General features: G+C 48.3%; 1 protein-coding gene across 6 annotated transcripts in view; it reads left to right on the top strand.

Moving 5' to 3' along the window:
* Positions 1-21,220, top strand: part of SULF2 (sulfatase 2) — a 142,867-nt gene that overhangs the window by 82,787 nt on the left and 38,860 nt on the right. For all 6 annotated transcript variants that reach the window (XM_082361165.1, XM_082361168.1, XM_082361164.1 and 3 more), the window contains exon 4: positions 9,655-9,806. In XM_082361165.1, the coding sequence (XP_082217291.1) occupies positions 9,655-9,806 (152 nt within the window). The remainder of the gene's footprint in view (positions 1-9,654; positions 9,807-21,220) is intronic.

Genomic DNA, 21,220 nt, shown 5'->3' on the forward strand with positions numbered 1-21,220 from the left:
GTGCTTTGCACACAGACAGGCTTCGGACTGACATCTCCACCACCTCCCTGTAGCCTTTTTCCAACGTGTAGCATTCCCTCTTGCAGATGTTGTGATAGAAATCCCTTCTAATAAAACATTTGGCTGCCGCTTCTCCAGCCCTCCTGCCCTCCCAGGGAGGGTGTGAGGCTTAAGACACTGGACAGGGGCAGTCTTGCACTGTCCTACCTGTGTGCCTTCCTAAAGTCCATCGACCCAGGCACCCTGTCAGCAGCTATCAGTGTGTGCCCCCTCTTAGCCAGGTACTGGGCTGGGGCTACAGCACCCAGAAAAGGCCCCTGCCTTGTGGACCCAACATCCTTGGGGAAATGATGATGAACAGGAAAACAAACACACCTACAGGATAATTTCAGAGAGTGCTGAGTGCTATGGAGAAGATAAATAGCCTGGTGAGAGGGCTGGGTGGCCTTAGGCAAGGTGATCAGAGACACCTTCTCAGAAGAGGTGACATCTAATCTGAGACGTCACAGTGAGAAGGAGCCAGTCCATGTGAGAAGGGAGAAGGCAAGTGTCTGAGGCCAAGGGAAGAGCAGGTACAAATGCCCTGAGATGGCAGTGAGTTTGGAACGTTTTAAGGAACAAGAGGCTGGGAGTGGCCAGAACAGTGAGCAGAGAGGTGAGTGATGGGAGATGTGGGCGGAGGTAGCTGGACAGGCGGGGAGTCACTGAAGGGGAATGACAAGAAGGGTGTTGGGTTCAGAAGGGTCCTTCTGGCCATTTGGGGGTGGGGTCTGGGTTATGGGGACAAAAGGGGAGGCACCAAGTCCAGGTGGAGGCCATTTCCTCTGTACGCAAAGAAATGAGGATGGAGGAGCAAGACACGTTTCTCTTTGGGGACTACATCATCCTGATGGCCTTGCCTCTTTCATTTGGATTCCCACACACTGGATCTGAGGATTCAGATTGCAGGTTTTGAGCAACTGTCTCATGAGGAGTGTTACAGAAATCCAACCCTTTCTTCCACTTTTGAGTCTCCTAGCTCAAGATTCAAAGTCCCAGGGCAGAGTCTGATTGGCCAAGTTCAGACATATACCTGCCCCTTGGATGGGGAAGGACACCTTGATGGACACTTGGGACCTTTGTATTTAAGAGGAACCAGGGGTGTAGTGGCTATGGCTTTTCAGGGGTCACCTGAAAGAGAGAGAGAGGGAGAGAGAGGGAGTGTGTGTGTGTGTGTGTGTGTGTGTGTGTGTGTGTGTGCACGTGCGCACATGTGCACACGTGAGTATTCATGCATGTGTGTATATATTGGTATATTGGCTCCAAATTACGGGAGAAGCTACCCATTCAAAATAAGTAGATATTTAATGAAATGTTTATATTTGGATATAAATAGTGAAATGTAGCATGATCAACCAGTCCATTCCGGAATATTTTGACTCAGTTATTTATCGATTCTCTCTAATGTAGGACGTGGGTGAAGATGGTGTGGGCTGAATGTGTGCTCAGAGACGCCAGTGTCCTCGAAACAGCCCTGTTGACAGTTCCATCCAGATGTCCCACAGTGGGGGGGGAGGGGAGGGTCCCAAAGGTGGAGGTGCTGTCAGTGCCTCTCACCGCCACTTGCCAGGTACTTGGGATGTGCCAGGTACACCTTTCTGTTCCGTGCGCATGTTGGGTCCTCCACTCCACGTGACAGCAGGCAGTGGCGTACTATCATCCTTGTCCCCTGAGGCACAGAGGGGTGAAGTCACTTGCCTGGGGTGAGTGTTAGGAGGTAGCAGACCAGACGGTTTGGCACGCCTGGCTGCTCTCCTGTACCACCTCCCATGTGATACAGTCACCACCGAGACTAACGGGAATTACTGCCTGGAGGTGCAAAACAATAGTGCCCCCAACCCTGGCCCGATCTGACCCACTGTCCAGCACAGACAGTGACCCGGCATGCCTGTTTTACTCCAGCTGCCGAAACCCTCCGTCTCCCCCGTATCCAAAGTGATGGATCCGTCTGCCCTCCTGTGCCAGGTTTACTGCCAGCTAATACCAGTCTCCGGTCGCCGCAAGACACAGTTTTTACAGACCACAAATGCAATCATTACAAGGCAATTTCAGTTAGAATCAGGGCTAGGAGAGATAACAGAAGGGCCTGGTTCTCCCATCAGACTCTAGATGGTTCCCCAGCAGCACGTAAACTCAGACGAATGAAGAAAGCAGCAGTCAGGAGGGGAAGCAGGCGCTCAGCCTTCCGACAAGAGCTGCCTGCCCGGGCCTGCAGGACCAGGAGAGAGCGATAGGGCAGGACTTGGGGGATGAGAATCCCCTCTGTGTGGGGAGGGGGAGAGGCTGGATTCTGACATCTATCTCTGCAGGGCTTCCATTAGACATGGTATTAACGGAGCAAGAAGTTGGCCAAAAAGGGGGATGCATTGGTGCTAATGAAACTATAACACTTAGTGGGCACTTGTCATGTGCCGTTTCTAAGCAGTATGCATATATTAGTTCTCACGACCACCCCAGGAGGTAGATACTGTTGTTATCCCCATTTTATAAATGGAGAAACTGAGGCATGGAGAGATTAAACAACCTACTGAAGGTCGCACAGCTTTCAGTGTTGCAAAATACCTCCAAGAGTCCCTTTAACATCCCTTCCCCTGGGATATCTTCCTCCTTGTCATCACAACCACTTTTCCTCATTTACATCGATGATTAAGTTCGCCTTTGGCTAAGTTCGTTCAGCCACTTGTCTAGAGTTTCCCAAACAGTGAGTGTCAACATTCCCACAGTCAGCTCCACCTCCTCTATGACTCCATTAGCATTCAACTCAAGTTTCAATTTCAGCGTTCAAACTTTTCATTTCTTTGCTGCACTTTCGCCTCTGGTGGCCAGCTGTCTCCTTTTGATAATTCACTTTTGTAAAATGTCTTGTAGGTTTATTACTGGGAGACAGGGAGGCAACACAACTACTTGCGTTGCTGTCTGCACGTGAACTGAACAACAGGTGGGCAGTGACCAGTCACTGATAGACCTCGCAAGAGGTGATGTGACTGATAGTGATGAGCATCTGTTATTTACACAGTGATTTGTGGACAGAGGAGCTAGTAGTGAAATTTGTACTTCATGCAACTACAGTTAGTATGCTGCCATAGCCAAATTTGAACCATGCTGTGGGAGACTGGTATTATTTAACCAAAGTGTAGAAACTGACATTTGTGCATATCAGGACCATGCACGGGGGAGGACAGCCTGTAACTGGCGGCTCCTGTTCTGTTGTCATGGCCATCCCCCTTGTTGTGTCACTCCTTTGCACTCTGGAGCCCACACCACCCTGGCCCAGTTCAGAGTCTACTTCTGCTGCACTGGCATCACCACTCCAGGTCACCACAGCTGTGTTTCAGATCCCAGAGGGATCCTTCACCCCATGCAGGGAATTTTGCTCTACACCCAGGGTGAGAAAACTTTTCCTGCAAAGGGCCAGATAGTAAATATTTGGGACTTGCAGCCACATGGTCTCTGTTGCAGCTACCCAACTCTGCCATTGTAGTGTGCAAGCAGCCATAAAGGCACGTAAACAAGTGGGCGTGGCTGTGTTCCAGTGAAACCATTTACAAAAACAGGTGGCGGGCCAGATCTGGTTTGCCAAAACCCTGCTCTACACTGAGCATCTCACTGTCTTCTCCTTGGGTCTTTTAATTGCAGGTGAAAGACCTCAACCCAAAGTGAATTAAGCAAACGAAATAACAACATAAGTGGAGTGGTGGGATTTATTGGTTTACATAACTCAGGGTTTCTCACCTTTGGCACTACTGACGTCTTGGGCCAGATAATTCTTTTTCCTGGGGAGCCATCCTGTGCATTATAGGATGCTTACCAGCATCCCTTGCTTCTACCCACTTGATGCTGGTTGTGACAACTAAAAATGTCCCCATTGTCCAATGTCCCCTAAAATTGGGAAACACTGTAACTGAAAATGCTAGCATTAAAAGTGGCTTCAGGTAAGAGTGGACACAGGGACTCAAACCAGCATATTTCTCTCTCTTTCCACCTCTCTCTCTCTCCATGTCTCCATCACTCACCTCTGCTGCTTTCTTCCATGTTGCTTCACCTTCAAACAGACTCCCCCCTTCTTGGTGGCAAGATGGCTGCCAGCAGTTTCAAACTTATATCCCACCAGCTTCAAGCCCCATGAAAGAAAAACTTCTTCCTAGTAGCTCCCTAAAATCCCAGGGCTGACTCTCATTGGCCCAGCTTGGGTCACATGCCTATCCCTGAACCAATGGCAGTAGCCAGAGGAATGTAGAGCTCTGATTGGTCAGGCTGAGATTATGCATGCAGCCCTGGAGTCAGGAGTTAAGAGCAGCCATGTATACTTACATAAGGAAGCAGTGGTACCCAAAGAATCATAGTCAGGACCAGGCAGGCAAAACAAAAGTCTCTGTTGCCAGGTGTAAATTTCTACCCAGTGCCTGGTACACAGGAGCCAGTAAGTGCTCTGTCCTTCAGTTGATGCCAGCCCTGCATCCTAGGGGCAGCCATCAGCCAGCACATTGTCAGTGGTCTTTCCTGGCCTGGCATTTAATTCCTCTTAATCTGCCTGCCAAGTTTTTACACCCCCGCAGCAGCCCCCAATTTGCTCTTCCTTTATACCATCCCAGCAGCGAAGGCTCAGCGACTCCAGGCTCCAACCATGACATGGGCTGTATTTTTAATCTTGATTTTAATTCCAGCTCATTCTCCTGCCTGTATCTCCCAGTCCCAGTCCCCCAGGGCCCATGCTAATTTGCTTCTCCCACCACAACTGGTGCCAGAGTAACCATTTTAAAAACTGCCTTGGTGAAATCTAATCAAATGAGAGCAAAATCTAATTTGGCACTAAAAGCCTTTGACTGAAGCCCTGTTTTTTAGGGCCTTGTGGAGGCTGAATAATAAACTCTGGAGTTTTGAAGTATTGGGGGTTAGAAAGAGGAGGGAGATGTGAAAGAAAAGATTCTAGCAGAGGAAGCAGCTCCGGATGTGTTGACACCCATGGCATTGGACAATAATAGGCAGGGGTGGGCTTCCAAAGTCACCCCACCTCCCACCCCCAAGAAATATCTATCCCACCAGCAGGGCCAAGAATTAGGCCTTTAGCATTTCAAGTTGCACATTCATCAGAAAGACCTTAGCCCAGATCTTCAGGGACAAACCAGTAGGATCATGAGCTGGGGACTGGAGAGACCTGGGAGGGAACCTTGTTCCCCCAGTGGGGAATTCAGTGAGCCTTCTTCTCTGGGCTTTCGTTCACTCGTCTGCAAACCAAGAGAGTGAAGTTCTGTGCTTCTGAAATGACTTGTGGTCCTGTCTTCCCTTCAAAATGTGTCAAAAGCTGTGTTTCCAGGAAAATGCACACAAAATGAAAAATCTGGCATGTAATATTTCAGGGGATGTGTGCCCGCAAGCTTGTTCCTGCCTCAGGACCTTTGCACTTGCTGTTCTTTCGGCCTGGAGAAGTTTTCCTTATATTCCCATATTCCCTCTGACTCATTCTCATCGTTCCTCAACCCTGACTACCCAGCCCAGTGGTACCTCCCGTGGTCCATCTCTGGCCACTTTGTTGCATCATCATCCTTTATTTTCTTCATCACTGTTGTCACCAACACCACCATCTTTATTTGTCACAGTCCTCCTCCCTAGAATGTGAGCCCCATGAAGTCAGGGATCCTGAGGGTCTTCTTTGCTGCTGTGTTTCCAGTGACTAGAACAGCTCCTGGCATACCTTAGGTGTTTAATAAATAGTTGTTAAATAGATATATTGATCTTTACATGCCTGGGACACTGATTCTATTATTAATATTTTTCTCTCGATTGTTTTACCTTTTTACTTAAGTTGTTTCAAAAGAAAACGTTTACACCACCACCAATATTATTTATCATGAGAAAATGTTGGGGAGCTTTGAGGGGATGCTTATTAAGATCACCTTCTTCCTTGTTGAAGTTTTGAACCAAATGAGAAATAAAATTAAGGAGTCAGCAGATGGAAGCCAAAATAGTACTTTGAGGAATCTGATAAAGGCCAAGTTTGAGGATCTGGCTTCCTTCTGAGAGCATTTGGGCTTCCTGATGCTAAACTCCAGAGTCAGACAGACTTCTCACTGAGCCAAGCCCCCTTGAACTAGCAGTGCCTAAGGGTAGATCACTCCCCACAGGAAGGCAACGGAAGGATTGGGTTACGTGTGTCCAATGTGTCCCACCAAACTCACCAGACACATATGCTAAGGGTCAGCAAACTGCAGCCCACGAGCCAGATCCGGCCCTCCATCTGCCTTTATAAATAAAGTTTTATTGAAACACAGCCACACCCATTTGTCTATGGATTGTCTGTGACTGTTTCCCGCAACAGCAGAGTTGAATAGTTGCAATAGAGGCTGTCTGGCCTATGAAGCCTAAAATATTTACACTCTGGGCCTTTACAGGAAAGGTTTGCTACCCCTGCTGTGTCAGTCTTCCCCAAGGCAGAACAGGAGAGAAGGGAAGAGGCTAGGCGTGTTATCAGAGTAGAGCTCCCTACCTATGGAAAGAAGCATCAGAAGTGGGGAGTAAGGTTATTGAGGTTTGGTAGATCTTGTTTCCTGGACTGTGCTTGGTCTCCAGGGGCCTTCTCAGCTCTCACAATGTGGTTCTTTTACTGATGGGAAGGAGATGCTGAGGGCCAGGTGGAGTTACTTAAATCAGGGTTTTTCTCAACTCCAGGGTATTGACGTTTCGTGCCGGATGATTCTCTGTAGTGGAGGCTGTCCTGAGCGCTGTCGAATGCTTAGCATTCTCCCGGGCCTCTGCCCGCTAGATGCATCCTCTTCCCCAAGTTGTGACAAACCTAAAATGTCTTCAGACACTGCCAAGTGTCTAAGGGGCAAAACTGCCTCTGGCTGAAAGCCACTGCTTTACGGGGGCGGATGGAGCAAGTGTCTGTGCCACGTTCTAGAGAAAGAAGCTCAAGCCTTCAGCTTACCTGATGCTTTTATGCTGCCTCTTACCTCCAGCCGGCATCTCCATCCTTGATGCCCCAGCACCCAGCCAGGACATGCAGTTGCTGTTGAATTGGGCACCCATCACCTGATTATGTTTCACTCTGTAAATATTGGATGTTACCCAGGACTCAGAGCCGGGCCAGCCGGTTTCCCAGCTCCCCTGCTGCCCAGGGCTCCTTTCCGTTTATTTTGCACTGTCCTACCACGTGAAGGGAGGCTCCACCCTGGGCCTTCCCCTGAGGCCGCTGGGGGTCTTCCCTTCCTATTTTCACCTCCTCCTCGTGCCCACATCCTTCTAGGAAGCAGTTCATCAGCTCCTCCGTCAGGAGCACTCACTTCCTGGTCCTGTGTGCCAGGGGAGGATTTCATGGAAATGCTTGCCTTTGCCTAGAGCCTGGGGGATTCTGGAATCTGGCTGCTTGGGGTCTGAGGGGTCTTCCTACCCCTGGGCAGTGCCAGCCATCTGCCAGGTCTCCAGGAAAACCCCACAGAGGGCTCCGGCTCCATGGCAGCCTCTCCTGGCCCAAGCCTCTCTTCTCTGGACCAACAGGTCTCAAGCAGCCCTTCATGCTTTCTAGAAGGTTCTAAGTGGAAGGACCCATCTTACCTCCGCTGGCATCATAGCAACCCTGGCCCACTCCTCCTTCCTCTATGCATGTTCACCTCCCCTGTCTGTCTCTTCTCATCTTGGGCTCTGAATTGACACCCACTAGACCCTCACTTTTTGCCAGGAATGGCGCTAAGCACTCTGCTTGCGGGATCTCTTCCAATCCCTTCCACAGCCCCGCTCTCTCGGCAGTGCTTCTCTGAGTGTCTCGGAGCCCCAGTGTCCTCATCTGGAAGAGAGGGCTGGCCTAGCGCCTCTGTCTCTAGAAAAACTCTCACAGATTTTTCCGTTGCTAAAAAATGGCTTTAGAAGTTATAATTATTAAAATCACACTTGCTCATTGAGGAGAAGAAAAAGAACAAAAAAGTATCGCAAAGATCTTGTGTTACCTCACCACCCACAGAAAGTTTGGGGGTGTATCCCCGTCCAGATGAATTAGGGTGATTCTTTTTTTAAGTAAGCTTTGCTGGTGGTGTGAAGCACGCCTGCAGAGACGTGCACTTTCGCTGCTCTAAATGCCCAGCTCCGTGGAGTTTCACCAATGGAACCACCCGTGTTCCAGCAAGAAATGGAACAAGACCATCATCACCCGAGAAGTCCCGTGCCCCTTCCATCCCGCTTTCCCCCACGTCCAGCAATCACCACGGCTTTTCTTCTCAAAACCGTAGATTCCTTTTGCCTGTTTTTGAACTTCATGTAAATGGGATCATACAGCGATACTTTTATATCTGCTTTATTTCTCTTAACTGTTTGGTTGTTGTGATGCGTTCGTGTTAGTGAACATGGCACTAGTCCTTTCCTTCTTATTTCTATGTCATATTCGGGTATACAGACATGCGGTGTATTTCTCCATTCTTGTGTGGGTGGACATCTGTTTCGTTTCTAGTTATTTGCTATTGTGAATAGTGCTGCTATGAGCCTGTCCTGCCTGTGACTTTTGGTGAACTAGGAATGCATTTCTGCTGGGTAAATACCCAGGATGCTGGGTCAGAAGGTGTGACTATGATCAAGTTTAGCAGACGCTGCCGAACAGTTTTCCACCGTGCCTGGATCGGTCTGCACGTCCCCCGGCAGCGTGTGCGAGCTCCACATGCCCCGTGCCCCCACCAACGATCGGTCTTGGTCCTTTTTTTTTTTTTTTTTTAATTATTAGCCCTTTAATTCTTATTTATTTATTTATTTATTTATTTGGCTGTGTTGGGTCTTCGTTTCTGTGCGAGGGCTTTCTCTAGTTGCGGTGAGCGGGGGCCACTCTTCATCGCGGTGCGCGGGCCTCTCACTATCGCGGCCTCTCTTGTTGCGGAGCACAGGCTCCAGACGCGCAGGCTCAGTAATTGTGGCTCACGGGCCCAGCTCCTCCGCGGCACGTGGGATCTTCCCAGACCAGGGCTCGAACCCGTGTCCCCTGCATTGGCAGGCATACTCTCAACCACTGCGCCACCAGGGAAGCCCTTGGTCCATTTTTTTAAATGTTAGCCCTTCTAGATGCGATGTAGTAGATAGAATCCAAGGGGGGTCCATAAACTTGAGTGGGAAAAAATGATGCTCTGGTTTTCACTGACCTACAGCTGACACTTGGCATTTGCTTCAGTTCTGAATGTAGGCCCCTAACCACGGTGCATCGGCAGAATCTATACCGTTGTCATCGTAGAAATCGCCGATGTTTCAGTATTCCGTTGCAGTTGCTGTAGGTGTCGCGAAATCAAATATTCTCACTCATCACTACTTTGAACTGATCATTCCTTGCAAGGTCTTGCGTTTAATCTTCGTTTTTTTTAAGGACACGTTACTATATGGCAAATTCTCCTAATATTTTGATAACTGTATTTCAAAATAATTGATTTTCTCTGTAATCTTATATATTTTATTTTCTGCACATGAAAACATTTGAGAAGGGGGGTCATAGGCTGCACTTGCCTGCCAAAGGGCTCCGTGGCTCAGAGGGCAGGGCTGTCGCCGGGCTCTGGGCCTGCCATGGTTTAGAAATTGCTGTCGGGTGACGGACAGAGAAGGCTTTTGCTCTCTGTGTGCTCATGTGGCCTCCTGGTCCTTCTCCCCCTCCAGCTTTCTTTGGGAAGTACCTTAATGAATACAACGGCTCCTACGTACCGCCTGGCTGGAAGGAGTGGGTCGGCCTCCTTAAAAACTCCCGCTTTTATAACTACACACTGTGTCGGAACGGAGTGAAGGAGAAGCACGGCTTTGACTACTCCAAGGTGAGTGCCCCTTCCTGGCTGGGAGAGGCGGTGGGGCTCGGCCCTGAGGGTCACGACACTGGAGCCCGACTACCTGGGCTCAGATGGCGACACTTACTTACATGTGTGACCTTGAGCAGCTTACTTACATCCTCTGCTTCCGTCTTCTCATTTCTCAAACGATAGTCTCTGTTTCTAAGAGTATTGTTTTATTTTTCATTTTTTTAAATTGAAGTATAGTTGATTTACAATATTGTGTTAGTTTCAGGGGTACAGCAAAGTGATTCAGTTATATTTTTCCAGATTACTTTCCATTCTAGGTTATTTCAAGGTATTTCGTATCGTTCCTTGTGCTGTGCGGTAAATCCTCGTTGCTTATCTGTTTTATATGTAGTGTTTGTTAATCCCCGTGCTCCTCATTTATCCCTCCCCCATCCCCCCATCCCGTTCCCCTTGGTAACCATAAGTTTGTTTTTCTGTGTCTGTGCGTCTGTTTCTGTTTTGTATTAGATTCATTTGTTTTATTTTTAGATTCCACATATAAGTGATATCACATCATATTTGTCTCTCTCTGACTTACTTCACTAAGTGTAATGCTAGGTTTATCTCTGTTGCTGCAAATGGCAATGTAAGAGTGTTGGGTTTTTTCAGTTGAGGTATATTTGACATATAACATTGTGTAAGTTTAACACGTACAACATGCTGATTCGATACATGTGTATAACGCAGTGTTATTGCCGTTGTCATGTTAGCTAAACCTTTATCACGTTGCGTAATCTTTTCCTTTTTGTGGTGAGAATAATTAAGACCTAGTCTCTCTTAGCAAGTCTGATGTTTATAATACAATACTGTTGCCTAGAATCACTATGCTGTGCATTAGATCTCCAGGACTTACTTATTTACTAGTTGTTAAGTTTGTCCCCTTAAACAACATCTCCCCACTTCTCCCACCCCCCGCCCCTGGTAACACCCATTCTACTTTCTGTTTTTATGAGTTCAGCTCTTTTGGATTCCATATACAAGTGATATCACGCAGTATTTGTCTTTCTCTGACTTAACGTCACTTAGCATAATGTCCTCAAAGTATGTCCATGTTGATGCAAATGGCAGGATTTCCTTCTTTCTCAGGACGGAATAATGTTCCATTGTGTGTGTGGTGGGGGTGTGGTGTGGTGTGTATATACTCCACATCTTCTTTATCCATTCATCATTGAGGACACTTAGGCTGTTTACATATCCGGGCTTCTGAGACTAATGCTGCAATAAACATGAGAGTGCAGCTCTCCCTGCAAGATCCAGTTTTCATTTCCTTTGAATAAGTACCCAGAAGTGGAATCCCTAGATCATAGGGTAGCTCTATTTTTAATGTTTTGAGGAACCTCCATGCTGTTTTCTGTAGTAGCTGCATCAATTTACATCCTACCAACAGTGCACAAAGTTTCCCTTTTCTCCACGTCCTCACCAACACTTGTTATCTCTTGTCTTCTTGATGCTCACCATTCTAACACGTGCCAGGTGATATGAGGGTATTATTTTATAACATTTTGCCAAAGCAGAACTTTCTTACAGAAAGTGTGCATATAGAGTGTACAGTTCAATGAATCTTCAAAAACTGAGCAGACACATGTAACCAGCACTCACGTAGGTCAAGAAGTTCCCCCCATGTAGCTCCCAGCAACCACCCCTCCCAAAAGGACACCCATTACTCAGACTTCCAGCATTGTAGACTAACTCTGTATCCAGCTTTTGTTGCTTAACACTCTGTTGAAATTCCCATGTTGTCACGTGTGAGTGTAGATCCTTCATTCTTGTTGTATAGCATCCCATTGTGTGATTATACCTTAATCTATTTGTTCCCTAGGACATACTTTTTCTAGTTCTGATTTGTTGAACTGAGATAAGGTAAGGAGCATAGATCCTCAGTGAATTTGCAGGGAATTTTCACACATCTGTGCATCTGTGTAAGTGCCGCCCAGGTCAAGCTGTGGAGCATTTCCAACCCCCAGCAGGTTCCCTCCTACGCCTTTCCAGCCAAAACTGCCACCTCCTCTTATTTTGACTTTTATCACCATGGATTGGTTTTGCCTGTTCAAGAACTTCACATAAATGGGATCATATCACATGTGCTCTTTATATCTGGCTTGTTTCACTCAACGTCACGTCTGTGAGATTCATCTACATGGTCGTGTGTATCAGCCATGTGTCCTTTTCATTGCTACGTAGTATTCTCTTGTATAAATAGATGACAGATATTCATCTATTCAACGACTGATGGATATTTTGGTTGTCTCTGGTTGGGTCTGTTATGCACTAAGCTGCCGTGAGCATCCTTACACATGGCTTTTGGTAGACATATGAACCCACTTCTTTGGCTTATACACCTGGGAGTAGAATTGCTGGGATATAGGATGTGTTACATGGTTGAACCACTTTACACCCCCAGCCAGAAATTTTTAAGCGTTCCGGTTGCTTCACATTCCTCAACACATGTATTGTCTTTTTTATTATAGCCATTTGGCTCGGTGTATAGTGGTATTTCATTGTGGTTTTTCCACAAATGTTTTTGAAGATCACATGAGTTAATACATGTAGAGCATGAGAGGAGACCATTGCATATATAGTAAATATTCAGAACATATTAGTTCAGATCACGACACCAAACTTGCTCTGTAAAGGGCCAAATACTAAATATTTTAGACTTTACAAGCCATAGTCTCTATTGCAACTGCTCAAGTCTACCCTTGCAGTGCAAAAGCAGCCATGGGTGATATGTAAACAGATAAGCATGGCTGTGTTTCAATAAAACTTTATTTACAAAAACAGGCAGGGGGCCTGACCTGGCCAGTGGGCGGTAGTCTCCTGACCCCCGGCTTAGATAATGATGATGATAAGGAGGAGGAGAGACTAACACTGATGGTTCATCCAAACTTACCATTAAAAAAAAAAATCTGGAGACTAACAAATATTCCTGCCCCAACTAAATCTTCAGAATCAGCTCCGGCATCCCGCCACAGCAGATACATTATTTCTCCGGTCTGTCAAATCCACCTCTTTCTTTTCCCCATTCCCGCGCCACTAGCCCTGGGCCTGACTTACTGTCGTAACCAGGGCTCTCTGATGACGATTCCTTGGGGCCTCCCTCTCTAGTTGTCTCTAAAAAGCCACACAAGTCTCCGAGGCAGAAGTCACCAGGGAACAGGCAGTCATGCAAACAGGAGAGCAGGCTGGGAGTAGGTGAGACAATATGGAGTGGTGGGGACTGTGGAGGACTTAGCTGTCTAAAATGGGGCAGCAAACTCTCAGATCAGGCCTGTCCGTCCCACGTAGCATTGTGGGCCCGAGATGGCCAGGTTTTCTGATTTTTCAACAGAAGCCACAAATTTGTGTATTTTTTTCCTGTGAAGTCTGATTTTTAAGTATTGGCAGCTAATTCAGACATTTCTAAAATCCGGCATGAATCAAGGTCACCTGAGGGCCAGACCTGACCCATGGATTTGCAGCCCATCGTATTGTTCTGCTGCCCATTGCCCTCCAGGGGCTGTGCAGTGAACTGGGGGTTCAGAGCCCGACTCTGAACATATTATGTGCTGTTGGATATGCTACCTATTCCTAAGAGCCTCAATTCCCAAATCTGGAAAATGGGCACATCCTAGCATCTTAATAATGCACATTTCTATTTACTGAGCACCTACTATGGTCCAGGCACTATGCTGGGTGTTTTATGTACAATATATCTAATTTCACAACAACCATATCAAGTGAGTGAACTAGTGGGAGGTGATTACATTAGTCATTTATTCCCTCAACAAGTATTTATTAAGAGCCTACTATGTGCCAGGTGCTGGGTATCCAAGGGTGAACAAAAACAGACCCAGGTACCGTCCTCTTGGAGTTTGTGGTCTAGCGTGTGGAGGTGTGTTATAAACTGTGAAGTGATGGCACCTGTATTAAAGTCAGAACACCACACACAGTGTAGAAGTGCACACATACACACACACACACACACACACACACACACACATACACACACACAAGCACATCAGCCCAATCTCCTATTTTGTCATCCCCAGTATGAGCCATTTCAACCAGACCAGCCTTGTCGGTTATTACAACCATCTCAAAACCTTTACTAGTGCTTCCCTGCCCTGAATTTATCCAAGTTTTGTCTGTCTTCTCTTTCATGAAGCGTTTCTGGATTACTCTAAACTATAGGAGTTATCCTTTTTTGAATCAGACTGGCCTCTTTCAGTTGTTTGTGAGCAGAAATGAACAGAAACTCAAATCAAAATGGCTTAATTGAAGAGGAAACATATTAACCTTTTTAACTGATCCAGCAGTAATGGCATCAGACATGGCTGGATTAGGCAGTGGTTTCTCACTCCTTTGTATTCTGTTTTCTTCTCTTCGATCTCATTCACAGACTGTATGTCTGTCTCTCTTCTCCTGGTACCAATATGGCCATCCTTGCATCCTCTCAGCTTCCTGCCCAGCTGCAAGCATGGGTGTCTCCTTCCCAGGATTCCTAGCTAGCTTCATTGGCTCTGGATCAGTCACATGTCTGTCCCTGAACCAACCAGTGTGGCCAGGGGAATGCAGTGTTCTGATGGGCTGTAAATCACATGCTCACTCCTGATCCAGAGGAGGGGGTCGCGGGAGCCCTACCATTGAGCTCAACCCTGGAACATCAGCTGAGAATAGATCCCCAAATAAAAATGGAGAGTTTCCACTGGAAAGAGGCTGACTAGATTCTCAACAGCCAAAACACGCCCTATCCCACTCCCCTTCTGGGAACACCAGCACATCTGGGGAGCCCTCCCAGCTTTGACAGGTAATCACCGCCCACGTGTCCCCTTCCTGAGTATAAGTCTGATCAGTCCAGGCCCCAAGTGGCAGACACCACACATGACATCACCTGGCCAGTGCCCTCTCCCTGACCCTGTGTCTCACTCTGCACATAGTAGGCCTGCCTTCAGGACCTCCCGAGTGAACTGATTCCAGAGTCCTGGTTGGGGGGGATTTAGCAACTCTGCTGGACTCCTTGGAAACACAAAGCACAGTCTCTCAGTGCAGAACACACCTTTTCTCTCCTCCCAGCCTCAGTGCAGGCAGATTCTCCAAATACCCAGAAAAATCCACTCCCTCCTTTTTAAAATTCCTCACCACGTGCACGCCTGGCCTCAGCACAGCCCAATAATGAAGTTATCCAGGGATACTCCATCCCCTTGGCGCTGAGGATGGGACATGCAGTGGCTGCTTTGTCACCCCATTTCCTACCATCCATACATCTCGACCTGTGAATGAGAGGAGCCCCTGTGACAAAGGTGGGAGAATTCCTGGAGCCCCAGTTACCAGAGGCCTGGAAACGGAGGGGTGGGGGGCCCCTGTGGGGTCAGAGCTGGCTCAGGTCCAGAGTTCAACTCCCAAGGGTAGCGGTGGGCAGCAGGGGCCGGAGCACCGGGAGGGAACAGGAGTGAGCTTGGAGTTTCCAGCTGAGGCAGAGCTGGGGAGCGGGAGCCCCACACTCTGGGAGGCCCAGGGCCTGTGTCAGGTCAGAGCATCATGCTGACACTGACCTTGGGGGCCTTGGCGGGAAGCCCAAGTCGGGAGGAAGTGGCAGCCCTTCCCAAGAGCCCCTCAAAAGGCCCTCTGAGGATTCTGTCCCACATCGCTAATCCCAAACGTGGGCGGATGCCACCGAAGGGGTCCTCATGGCAGAGTGGAAAGAGAGGCAGTGATGATGAGAAAAGAATGATGTAGAGCCAGCACTAATGGTCGAAGAGGGCTGGAGAAGGCAGCGGAAGGGAGATAGGCGTGACCAGGTCGGGAGATGGAGGAGAGGGTCCAGGTGAGTCCTGGGGGCTCTGCAGAAACGGCGGTCACCAGGAACCTGAGTGCACCCACCCCTCAGCCCAGCATGTGCACTCCTCTCTCTCTCTCTATTCTGGAGAAGCCTTCCGTGTGTGCAGAGGGGGTATAGCCAAGCTGTTGGCTGCAACTTTGTCATGGAAAGAAATCAACCAAGAAAGCCCACTAATGCGGGAAGTGACTGAATGACCATGGAGGAGTCTGGAAAAAGACAAGGGGGATCTGTGCCTAAAGCCATCAGAAAAGCTTAGGACATAAGGCTGAGTGGGAAAAGCAAGTCGCAGGACTCCTTCAGGTCCCTAGTCAGATGTTACCCTCTTAGACCACCCTGTATACAGGGTAACCCCCCGGACCCCCCCATCACCACTGATGCGCCAGACCTGTATATATCATGGATTCACGTGTTCATTGTCCTCTCATTCGAATACAAGGCTCATGAAGACAGGAATGTGCGTTAGTCTTGTTCACTGCTGTGTGTTGGATGAATGAATGAATGTACACGGTGTGATAGGATTAATGTAAAAAGATGCATAAAGCAATATACTCTAGCATATGTAATAACACATCTGGAAAGACACTTCTTTCTCAGTAGAGGACAAAAGAGGCCAAGATTGGGAGTGGGGATGAGAGGAAATCAAAGGGAACTTCAGCTTTGTTTGTACTGTTTTAATTTTCACGAGGAAAATGTAGGCGTTGTGATTCCTGAGGAATAATGGCTAACACTCCTTTAGAGGGTATCACGCACCAGATACCGCTGGAATCGTTGTACACGAATTAACCCATGCATTTCTCACCAGAGCCTATGAGGTGTCTGCTGTTACTATTTCCAATCACCAGATGAGGAAACTGAGGCCCAGAGAGGCTAAGTAACCAGGCCACACAGCTAGTAAGGGGTTCGTTCAGGATTCGAACCCAGGCCATCTGGCTTCAAAATCCATTCTCTAAACTACAGCCCATGGGCCAGCCTGCCAACTGTTTTGCTACAACCCTTGAGCTTAGAATGGTTTTTACATTTAGCGGAAAAAAATCAAAAGAGCAGCGATTTTCATGACACGTGAAAATTACATGAAATTCAAATTTTAGTGTGCGTGGACAAAGTTTTACTGCAGCCAGACGTGCCCATTCATTTATGCAGTTGCTGCTTTTGAGTTTTAATGGCAGTAATGAGTGATTGTAACTAAGACTTCTGGCCCGCAAAGCCTCAAATATTTATCACCTGGCCTTTTACAGAAAAGGTTTGTTGAGACCTGCTGTAAACCACCATCTACTCCTACCATTAATATTTTCATTTGTGGGGGGGAGGGGGGAAGAGAAACCAGACAAAAAACACAAAGGCCTGAGCTCTAGCTCTGAATAAATTGCTTATTAGTTTTGTGGCCTCAGTTTCCCCATCTGTAAAATGGGCATGGTGTCCACTTCGCAATGTTGCTGTGAAGGTCAGTCGAGCAAACACCTGATAACAGTAAGAGCCAGTGTCCATCGTGGGTTCCCTCAGTACCAGCCTCCTTGTTAAATGCTTTATTCACTTAGCAAGTCCATGTCAAGTGCTCATGTCACCATCTGAAGAAGGGACTGTTATTGGGCCCATTTTCGAGATGCAGAAACTGAGGTGCAGAAAGGCATTGTTTGCCCACAGCTAGCAGGTGATAAAGCTGGAACTTGAACCCAGTGTTTCTGACTCCAGAGCCCTCACCCTTCGTAAAATGATTGCTCCTTAGAGATGTGAATCTCTTTTAAACACAAACTGCTGTAGAGGCTTCCGAAGGTGAGGGATCAGCATCATGATTGGGAATGAAAGTTGGACAAACCTGCTGCCCAGGGAAGCCAAGGGCTCGGGAAAGGAGACCCTCTGTCACGCAAGGTTGACTTGCCAAGTGAAGAAAATACGAAGAGGTGGGCTTGGGAGCTGCCACCCGAGGCCGAGACAGCCTCCCCTCCTTGCTCCCCTCCCCACCCAGCCTTCCCCCAGCTGTCTGAGAGTAAAGCCACAGGTTTCCTGGCAAAGCCCTAAAGCCACCCAGTGGTGCTCGGGTGGGGCTTCCCAAGCGGAAAATTTATTCCTGGGAGCCAGGGGACTCTGATGTGGGGAGATGTCCTGTGACCTATCGGGTGAACTGGCTTATCTCACCCAAGTTCAAACAAGAGGCAGAAACTCGGGCTTCCATGGGGCAAAGTGTGAGCAACTCCCACCAGCACCCACAGAAGACACGTTTCTCCCCACACCCGGATCCAGACAGAAGGAGGGGCTTCCTGCCAGCCTCGCCCCCCTCTTGTCCTTGCAGTCTCTGTGCCCCGCCTCCACCCCTCCCCAGCCCCCCTGCTTCCTTCTCCCCTCTCTTAACTGCAGAGCCTTTCCGCGCCCTGCACGGGACTGTACCCTGGGGACAGGGACCCGCGGCCACACACCCACCCTTAACAGGGAGCCCAGCACCCCGGGAATAGGCACCCAACACCTAAGTGAGCTCAGAAATCATCGCTTCAGCAACAGAAACGGTGGCAAAGGCCGAGCCTGGGAAGGAGGCAGGGAGACTCGCAAGCCCACCTGTCACTGGGGTCCCCAGTCCCCAGGAGCGCCCCACACGCTCCCGTCTTCCTTCCCGAGAAATCCTATGGTAAATGACTGCTTGAGGAAGACAGCCCAGAGCCACAGGCTAGCAGTCTCCTCGGATGTACTGCGGTTCCTCTTGGCTAACTGAGCAAATTGTCGAAGAAGGTCAGGGTGGAGGGGGAGGGGGGATACACCCTCCTGGGTGTCCGGCAGGGTGTCCTTGTCCCTGGATGTCTGCCAGCTGTGGTTGTGAAACTCTGAGCAGGAGCAAAGTCCCCAGGACCCTGGCATCACCGCCACCCTGCACAGGTGTGGCCAGGAGTACGGAGGTGGGGAGGGGAGATCTAGCTCCCGAATACCCAGGTGTGCCCGCCTCACCTGGGAGGCGGAGTGCACCTGGCCCAGAGCCAAAGGGAGGCAGGGGGTGACTTCCTCATGGTCTATCGACCAGTCTCCAGCTTCTAGAAAGTTCACCTTTTGACCTGCATCATCCTCTCACCTGTCTCCCCCCTTTCTGTGAATAACTCTGAATTTCTGACTGATCCCAGGCACCCCAGACTCAACCTGTTCAAGGCTGAACTCTGCATTTCCACCCTCGCCCCAACATTCTCCTGGCCCCGCATCTCTGCACCCTTCACCTAAACCAGAAAGCAGTGACGGGGGAGCCTGACCGCCCCATTTCACGCACCCCACACATCCAGTCAGTGGACATGACCTATCTGTAGGGTCCACACCCAGCCGTCACTGGGCAGTGCCACCCCCGCCCTGGCCCAGGCCCCCTCGGCCCTCCCTCTGAGCCTGGACTCAGCTCACGTACTGCGACCAAGGGCTGCTTCTCACTGGCCAGCCCAGGCTCACGCCCACCCCCAGAGTCAGGATGGTGTGGTCCCCTCCGGTCTACATGGGTGGATGGGGGTGCAGGCACCAGTGTCCGATGTCATTGTAGACGCCCTAATGCAGCCAGAGGGGACCAGCAAAGGCTTAGCATAGGAGTGGCTCTGAGGAGGACCAGGAAAGATAGGAGGCTCGTAGACGTGCAGAAAATCGGCCCCCGCCTCAAGAGGGCCGTAATGTTCACTGACTCCTGCCGAGAGCTGGCTGCACGCAGGACACCGTGTCGTGAGCTTTAGTATCTCAGCACTTGAAGCCCCTTCACACCAGCCTGGAGGGGCAGACACGGTCATCACCCCACACGCTTCCAAGTGTACAATGTCACAGAGACTGTTGGAGCCCCTCCATCACCCTTCCAGCTCTCATTCCTGTCCCGCTGCCCCCTCTCAGGGAGGTCCTGAGGTGGCCACTTATTCCCACACATGCATTTATTCTTTTATTCCATATGCAGACATCTCAAACAATATAAAATATTGTTTTGTGTTTTTAGACTTTATATCAATAGTATCATATCATACATAGCCCTCTACATATCAGGTCTGTGAGATATATCCATGTTGATGCGTGTAGCTCTAGTTTATTCTTTTTCACTGCTCCATCATTGCATTGCCCTGGTGATAGATATTATTGGTGACTTTAAAGAAAAACATGTTTAATCACAGCCAAACAAGCACATATATGGTTCTAAAAGCGAATAGTGAAAATGGGTTTATTATGAAGAACAGCAGCTCTCTTCCCGCCCCTCCACACCCAGGGTCCCAACCCCTCCTTTTCACCTAAGAGAGCTTTGCACCGTTTTTAGATCCACTACTAGTTACAGGATATTTCTAACACCTTTAGATCATGTTCCACAGCTATAGCAGCAGCTCTTTGATTTATGTCACATAGAATATTATTTTTAGGTAATAGGTTCTACAGGACCCCCTTATAAAGCCTTTTTTTACTCCCCAAAATTATTCATAAAAAGTAGTCAAGGAAAAGTATATAAAGTAGCAAGTGACTTTCTCTCTCCCCTTACCCTGGTCCCCAGTTAGCACTTTGGGATATGTCCTGGATTTTCCCTTGCTGCTCAAAAGCATATGAAGGTAGGGGTTTTGTTTCTCCTCTCTACCCTGCCTCCTACTCTCTCCCACAAAAAAAAAAAAAGTAGAATCTTCCAGAGTTTGACTCTGTAGCTTGCTCTTTCCCTTAACAGTGTATCTTGGACAACTTTCTACCTCAGTAACTACAGACCTACTGCCCTTTTAATGTGTGCACAGCGCTGCACAGTATGGAAGCAGTGCAAGTTCATTAATCATCTTCCCATTACTGGTCACTGTGATGCAGTGACTGTCCTTGTGCACATAGACATAGAGCACAAATGTCCCTGGAGGCATGTACCTCTAGAGACACAGGTATACCTGGAGTATGTATGTATTTGGTACAGTTCACTTCAGGGTGGAAGCTGTAGCCACTTCTTCACCTTTCTCTTTTCTTTAAAATAATATCTCTTTTTGAAAGTTATCATTTTGGACAGAGCTGCTTCTGGAGAAGCAGAAGGTAAATTTTTAAGAACTCATTACCTTCAAAAAGAAATCAGCAGCTAAAGATTTACCAAATTCAAGAAGAGTTTAGGCAAATCTCAGCTTCTTAGCTGAGCTTTTAAAGCCCTCGTTTCCTGTCCATCACTTTTCCTCCCACTCTTCTCTCCTCCTGCCCAGTATCTAAGTGGGTCTCACTTTTCTGGAGACACTACTGCATGCCTGTGTTTGTGCTGCTTCTTTGATTGTCCCAGCATTGTACCTGATGATTGTTCACCCTCTTTCTATTCCTCAAACACAAGGCAAGTTCATTCCTGCCTCAGAGGCCTTGCATTTTCTGTTCCCTCTGCCTGGAACACTTCCTCTAGATCAGTGATTCTCACTCCTGGCTGCACATTGGAATCTTCTGGTGAGCTTTTAAAAAGTCCAGTACCCAGACTGAACCACAGACCAATTAAACCAGAATTTCTGGAAGAGAGCCCAGCCATCAGTAAAGCTCCCCTGAGGATTCCAGCAAGCAGCTGAAAGTGAACTCCAGTGATATAACAATAGATTTTCCCAGGCCCAGCTCCTCATCACTCAGGTCTCAGCTCAAATGTCACCTCCTCAGA

Source organism: Balaenoptera borealis (assembly GCF_965194805.1).
Source record: "Balaenoptera borealis genome assembly, chromosome: 16".
Lineage (NCBI taxonomy): Eukaryota > Metazoa > Chordata > Mammalia > Artiodactyla > Balaenopteridae > Balaenoptera > Balaenoptera borealis.